Raw genomic sequence first — 7,030 nt, 5'->3', positions numbered from 1 at the left:
ATTTGTCTCCTATTTTAAGGCATATTATTATTGATTGCAACGTCAAATATAAAGTGTATTACGGTGAAGAACTCAGCAGTGTAATAGTTTGGAGAGTCCTAATATTCGTGTAGTGTGTATACATTTAGTATATTATCGTCCATATCAATAGAAAATGTCCCAAAAAAAAGTATGTTATGATGTTGCTCTCAAAGCAAATGCATAGCGAAGGTTTTGCAAGGGGGTTTGAACAACATATTTTAATTATGTTTGAATATGGTATCACATTTTTGTTTTCTTTGGTTATACATCAAAAGATTAGTTTTCTTTAAAAAAAAAAAAAAAAAAGTTTACAAATACAGCGTTGGAGCATAATTGGATTTAAATTGTCATGTTAAAAACTTGAAAGACCGGGTTACATAATTACCATGCTTGGTAATTTAATATACTTTCCCTATTTGGAAGGAAAATAAACAGAAAATCTCGTATACAAATTGCCATATTTGGTCACTCAATCAGTTTGCTTCTTCATTAAGATTAGATAAATTGAATCCATTTCTATCCATAATCTAGCAAGACCTTTGCGAGGATCTGTATAGGAAATATCGAATATACCCTTATATTCTTATCCATTTTAATAATGAATCTAAAACTCCTTTTAAATAAATATATATATATTTAATCTGAAAAACTAAAGAATAATTATTATCTATATTATTATTATTAACTAGTTCTAACTAAAAACTATTTTCGTTCACATTTTGTTATTTGCAACCTTAAGCCCAGCCCACTGTTTCACAGTTGGTACCACCTGTCAGATGTTGCCGCTTTGACAAAAAATAAGAGTTCGTGGGCCCATAAAGTTCTCAGCTTACGTGGGCCTCTTCGGTCCAAGTATGGCCCACCCTCCGCTACATATTCTGTTTTGTTTTTGGGTCAAAAGTCAAAACCCTCTGCGAAATACGAAACCATAATTTTATGTACTTACCATTTGTGGTATTTCTCAGAAACAGAGTGACAAACTGCCGCCATGCCATGGTAGACGGTACTCTCAGACTCTGCCCTGTTTATTTAAATAAAAATTAATTTATTTATGTATGAACTCTGTCCTGTTATTATTTAAAACAGAGTGAAATTTGCACGTGGGTTTTCATTTCATGGTTATGTGATGAATGCGCACGTAGCTGATCATAATGATGTGTTCGTTATGTGAATGAATTCATGATGGTGGGTAGATGCCAATCTACGTTGCATGTGTTGTTTTATTGATTACTTTGGTTGGTTAGTTGGCTCTGTCGAGTCGAGTGTATTGATTTTCCAAGAACATATTAATTTTTAATATGTCGGTCGGTTGTTCCAATTTCTGATTAATATTTGTTGGATATTTCGGTATTTGATCGTCATTCTGGTGCTGATGCATCATTTTAAGATGTAGAAAATGAACATCAGTATCAGCATTAATAATACAAGGACATTGCTGCAGGAACTGTTAAGAAGTGAGAAACCTGAGGTTCGAGATGCTGCAACAAGAGAGGCAGCTCTTTCGGTATGTTCTTTGCATTGTGCAGTGAAATTAAGGAGAGGATTGAGAAAACTAGTGAAATTAAGGAGAGGATTAAGAAAACTAAGGATGAAAACAAGGCAGAGGTAATGGCCAAGTCACAAAAGAAAAGAGTCAACTTGCCAAAGGGTTCTGCACCCAAGGGTCCCAAGGCTGGTGGGGGTGGGGTGACAAATTCTTTTCTTCTTTCATGAAATTCTGATATTACTGTTGATCATAAACTGATTGAAAAGAATAAAAGTAAATCTACTTTAACAATGATTAGAATGGGTAAAAAGGAAAACCAATTTGTGAATGATTAATCTTCTGGCTTCCTCAGCTTTAGGTTTCTTGTTTCTGAACCCTTTTAGAAGAAATGGGCAGACAGAAACAAAGGGTCTTTACAAGAAAGAATGATGAAGAAAGAAAGGAAACAGAAGTGAGCCATAGAAAGTGTACAAACTGTCATGATGGTAAGTAGTAGGGTATAAGCAACACACGAAAACCTCAACTCGATTGTCTGACACTTAGACCAACCAACAGACTTTTACTAATGCATTCTGACAAAGATTATGATTGATTTAGCTGTCTCACCTTCCACCACGTACGTATCTTATTATGAGGAAGCCAATCCATCCTGTTCTTTCTTTCGATGCCTCCTTGTCCTTGTACAAGCTTCACCACGTCTTTGTCCTTTCCTCTCTCTATGTTTCATGCGTACAGAGGTAGGGAATAGAATTAGGTAATGGTTTGATGAGACCATTTTGCAAGCAACAGAATTGCATTATCCGGTTCTCTTTTATGAGAAAAACTTCTCCTTCTTCTTATATCTCTTCTTCTTTTGTGGTATGAATCCTGCTCACTTTCGAAATGAGCCTAGATCATGGTCTCATTTGGGGTTGAGCAAAAAGGTCAAGAAAATAATTGAGTCTTTTTGCAAAATATTATTCTTTCAAGTTTGAACTTCCTAAAGCTTTTGCTTGGACCCCAGGAACAGAAATCCAGCTTTATTGTTTGGTTGGTTCCCTTCCTTTCCTTTCATATTCCATGTTTATAAAGTTAAAAACGCGTTGAAGCAAGCAACCGATCACATTTAAAAGGCAGAGTGTCGGTTTCTTTACCAAAAAAAAAAGCGAAACGGTAACTTCTAGTTAGTGACTTGGTGGAAAACAACGGAAAACAGAGAATCTGCGCATATTTAGCAACAGTCCAGTGGTTCATAGCTCACACGCTTAAAAACCACATTACCCAATCATTCCAAGCCACGACACCACCCTTGCCAATTGGCCACATAGAAACTCACGTGACATGGCACGCGCCTGTTGACGTGGAAGAGAACCATTGGTTCAAAACTAAGACTTAACTTATGTAACACCATGATGGGGACTGTGGCAGTTAGTTTGTGCCACTCTCCATTCCATTAAACCTTTCCACCAACTCCATCTGAACAATTGCACAGGATCTGCTCTGCCACAAACCCAATTCCTATAGAGAGAGAGCACCATAAACATACAAAACAAAGAAGGAACAAAATGCCTGGTGAAGTTGAAGATGTGGAAAACAGAGGAGTGAAAGACAGAGCAAGTCAGAGCTACTCGTCGTCTTCTTATGTGATAGAGGACTCAGAGGCCCAATGGATTTCTTGGTTGGTCCCCATGGTCGTTGTGGCTAACGTTGGTGTGTTCCTTGTGGTCATGTTTGTGAACAATTGTCCAAAGCACAATTCTCGGATTGAGGGCAAGTGCGAGGCAAGGTTTCTTGGGAGGTTCTCGTTTCAACCTTTGAAGGAGAACCCTCTCTTCGGCCCTTCTTCTTCCACGTAATTGAAAAATCTTTGGTTTTCTCTCATACCCGTTTCCCAATTTTCGGTTTTTTGTTTTGTTGGTGTTTCCGTTTTGGTGCTTAAATTCTTGGTGTTGCTCGTTTTGAAGCACTTGATATATGTTGGTGGTTAAGTTTTCTGGGCACTTGTGATTTGATTACTTTATTGCTACTTTCAGCCTTCGAATTCTTACTTCTTTGTTTCACTTAGAAAATGATTTGAATTGTAGTTACTGCATTAGCTTGATAGTGAAACTAGGATCCATTGAATGTCTAATTTTGATAACAAGGATATATTAATGGTATTAGATTAGTGCAAATTTAGTTCCTTTATAGCTAGAGCTTGTGTTTGATTGCATATCCTGATAATTATGATTGAGATTGAGTTTCTGAGACACTACGAATTCCGGTTACTCTGCATATAAGAAGAGGAAGCTCTTAGGTTGCTTTTGTTTGGTGGGTTCTCTTAGGCAGATTGCATCTTGAGATAGTATCAATGCTGAGAATCCCCTAAGAAAACAAGTACAATCCTTGAAGGGTCGTAACAAGTTCTAGCAAACTGTATGAGCTGAAAGCTTTTTTGTCTCAAAAGAATAGCCACTGGATACTAAACATAGTGCTTGTGCAAGCTAACGGAAAAGCTTTCAAACATCCAAAGTCTCGGGCTTTCTTATTCTTGTAACATGTTTAAATGTTTTTGCAACAAATACTTAAACTACGCTGAAAGTGGGTCTTTTTCATTGACCCACCTTATTATGACAGATTGCCCTTTCTCTTACTGTTTGTGTTTTTTTATCCTCCCCCTCTTTCGAAACCTATTGCAATTTGAACAATGCATAACCTTGTCATGATTTTGAAGATTAGAGAAGATGGGTGCTTTAGATTGGGCCAAAGTTGTGCATAAGCATCAGGGATGGAGGCTTTTCACTTGTATTTGGTTGCATGCTGGCGCAATCCACCTGGTTGCTAACATGCTGAGCCTGGTGTTCATTGGCATTCGTATAGAACAGCAATTTGGTTTTGGTATGTTTCTCTTCCTGTTTCTAAATGATGCTGGAGCTCAGTGTATTACTTTGACTATGAATATATATTCTTGTACCTTTTGTGTGTACAATCTGATCTTATTAATTATTATTTGATTTTGGTTACTAAGCATCACACATAATCTTAGTTTTAAATGTGTGTTTGGGAGAGAGAATCTCATTATATCCAAGTAGACTCAAGAGTTGTTACAATTGGCAGTGCGAGTTGGAATTATATACATGTTGTCTGGATTTGGAGGGAGCATACTTTCGTCCCTTTTCATTCGAAAGAACATCTCTGTTGGTGCCTCTGGTGCTCTTTTTGGGCTTCTTGGAGCAATGCTTTCAGAACTAATTACCAATTGGACTATTTATACCAATAAGGTAAGCAATGCTTTCAAGAAAAGAAAAATGCTGATGCTGTTAACCATTATGGTAGAACCAGATTAAATATTTGCTGCTGTTTGCTATCTGTTATGAGGCTATACATTTCAATCTTAGCAGCAAGAAGATACTGCCCCCAGTATTGAATAAATAATGTTTACTAATTCACTCTTGATTTGATTGCCTCCATAGGTTGCAGCCCTCCTCACCCTTTTGGTCATTATTGCCATTAACCTTGGCATTGGAATTTTGCCACATGTTGATAATTTTGCCCACATTGGTGGGTTTCTTACTGGTTTCCTCATCGGCTTTGTCTTGATGCCCCGTCCTCGGTTTGGGTGGTTGGAGCAACCAAATATTCCTGCTCGTGTCAATGTCAAGTCCAAATACAAGGCTTACCAATATATGCTATGGCTTCTTTCTCTTGTTCTGCTGATTGTTGGGCAAGTTATTTACCCTAATCGTTCTGAGTGGTTGTTTGTTTCTATTCAAATCAAACTGGTTGCAGTTATTTTAAGAGCTTGTTATTTTGATCATATGCAGGTTTACAGTTGCATTGGTGATGCTCTTCCGCGGAGAGAATGGGAATGACCATTGTCGTTGGTGTCACTACCTCAGCTGTGTCCCTACATCTAGATGGCATTGTGAAGAAAATTAACACTCAAAGCAGACACTTCAAATTTAAAAAAAAATAGAAGGGATATGTTCTTTTTCTACTACGTTAATGTTTAGTTGTTTTACAAACTGGTTTGCTCTACCTGTTACTGTATAGGCAATTGCTGTATTGTTACTGGGTTTTGGAATGCTCAAATTTTTGCATGTTTGATATGTTGCTATATGTAATTGCAATCATTCTTCATTCGATTGGTTTTGTCAATGTTGAGTTCAGTACTAAATCGTTATCTTGCTTGTAAACCCAATAAGAAATAGGGAAAAAGAAATTTATGCAAAGTGCCAAAAAGAATTGAAATGAATGGCTTCGCCCGGGCTCGAACCGGAGACCTTCAGTGTGTTAGACTGACGTGATAACCAACTACACCACGAAACCAAGTTGACAATGTTGTTCCTCAGTACCAATTTATACAAACAAAATAAACTAGGTCTGGGTTAGCCCATTCAAGCAGCAGGCCTTATTTCTTCTAACTAGATAGTGGATACGGGTTCAGTTTAGTTGTCTGACTTCAATTTTTTTTTGGGTCAACAGTTGTATGGGTCATTCAACCTTCATGAAGAAGACCACACGTTATTTATTTTACACCAACCCAACTATACCATCACTATAAAAAATAGGTGTTGCTGTTGGGTAAACCAGAACAAGTTACAACTAGTAAGGTGTAAGTTGATGTAATTTTGCGAAATGGGAAGCCGGAAGTTGATGATCGGAGTAACAATAATGGCGTTGTTATCGACGTCGACATTGGTGTCTAGCACCATAGAATGCTCCGCCGTGACGGCACTGGTCTCCACTTGCTACACCTTCATCACGTATGGCTCACCAGACCCTTTCCCGGGGTCTCCATGTTGCAATGCCATGGCCAATCTCAAGGTTATTGCTGACACAATTGAGAATCGGAGATTTGCATGTAGATGCTTATTGGGCCTCATTTCCACATACAACCCAAATGTTTATGCGATTGCTACCCTACCCGACTTTTGTCAAGTTTCTTTGGGCTTCAACATCGATCCTAACACTGATTGCAACTTGTAAGTTTCTTTGGCTTTTTATTTTTATTTTTATTCCCTCTTCCGGGGAGCTTATACAATGATGAGGTTATGTTGAGGGGTTCAATCCAACCGTCCAACGTCGAGGAATTTGTTGATGGAATGGTTGTTAAGAATCCCCTCACTATAAACCCTCATTACAGCCTCACTGTCTTTTTCTGACCAATGTTTACGGTTTTGGTTTGTGATGCTGCAGAATCCTATGAGTTTGGGTATGCAACTTTAATATGAGTAGGTTCCAGAAAATTAGCGAAATGGAAGAAGAAATAAACAATCTCATGTGTTCAGCTGCACGGCAGAGGGAGGTTCGAGTTTTGGGTTGAAGAAAATCTAATAATTGATGATCTGATTGTACAAATTATGGAAATTATTATGTTAGACGACACTTAGCTAGCTAGTTAAATTGTTGCTTTTAAGGTAAAATGGTTAATAATTCAAATATGGTAACATGATTGCTAACTGAAATGATTACAGCCATCCAACTTTAGGTCATTTAAAGTTGCCCTATAAAGATTTGATTACTGCATCAAAAAGTTTTAATGCTTTTGCTTGCCATGTAAAA

General features: G+C 37.6%; 2 protein-coding genes and 1 non-coding gene across 3 annotated transcripts; 2 read left to right on the top strand and 1 right to left on the bottom strand.

Moving 5' to 3' along the window:
• Positions 1-2,757: 2,757 nt before the first annotated feature.
• Positions 2,758-5,605, top strand: LOC110767581 (RHOMBOID-like protein 2). Its single transcript, XM_021971164.2, has 5 exons — positions 2,758-3,338; positions 4,200-4,363; positions 4,583-4,746; positions 4,939-5,189; positions 5,290-5,605. The coding sequence occupies exons 1-5, from the start codon at positions 3,052-3,054 to the stop codon at positions 5,402-5,404; spliced, it is 981 nt and encodes a 326-aa protein (XP_021826856.2). The 5' UTR covers positions 2,758-3,051; the 3' UTR covers positions 5,405-5,605.
• Positions 5,606-5,720: 115 nt separating this feature from the next.
• Positions 5,721-5,794, bottom strand: TRNAV-AAC (transfer RNA valine (anticodon AAC)). Its single transcript has one exon. It is a non-coding gene; the product is annotated as a tRNA-Val (tRNA).
• Positions 5,795-6,079: 285 nt separating this feature from the next.
• Positions 6,080-6,454, top strand: LOC110767779 (Bifunctional inhibitor/lipid-transfer protein/seed storage 2S albumin superfamily protein). The gene has a single exon (XM_021971426.2). The coding sequence runs from the start codon at positions 6,104-6,106 to the stop codon at positions 6,452-6,454; it is 351 nt and encodes a 116-aa protein (XP_021827118.2). The 5' UTR covers positions 6,080-6,103.
• The last annotated feature ends 576 nt before the right edge of the window (positions 6,455-7,030 follow it).

The sequence above is a fragment of the Prunus avium genome, chromosome 2 (assembly GCF_965620075.1).
Source record: "Prunus avium chromosome 2, drPruAviu1.hap1.1, whole genome shotgun sequence".
NCBI lineage: Eukaryota > Viridiplantae > Streptophyta > Magnoliopsida > Rosales > Rosaceae > Prunus > Prunus avium.
Note: the sequence above shows the minus strand (reverse complement) of the source record. Positions and strands in the feature narration are given on the sequence as shown.

Excerpts from the sequence above, each read along its gene's own strand:
- LOC110767581 (XM_021971164.2), top strand. The coding sequence starts at position 3,052 with ATGCCTGGTGAAGTTGAAGATGTGGAAAACAGAGGAGTGAAAGACAGA. Across the intron at positions 3,339-4,199 it reads TTCGGCCCTTCTTCTTCCAC|ATTAGAGAAGATGGGTGCTT; the intron begins GTAATTGAAAAA and ends ATGATTTTGAAG. Across the intron at positions 4,747-4,938 it reads GGACTATTTATACCAATAAG|GTTGCAGCCCTCCTCACCCT; the intron begins GTAAGCAATGCT and ends TTGCCTCCATAG.
- LOC110767779 (XM_021971426.2), top strand. The coding sequence starts at position 6,104 with ATGGGAAGCCGGAAGTTGATGATCGGAGTAACAATAATGGCGTTGTTA.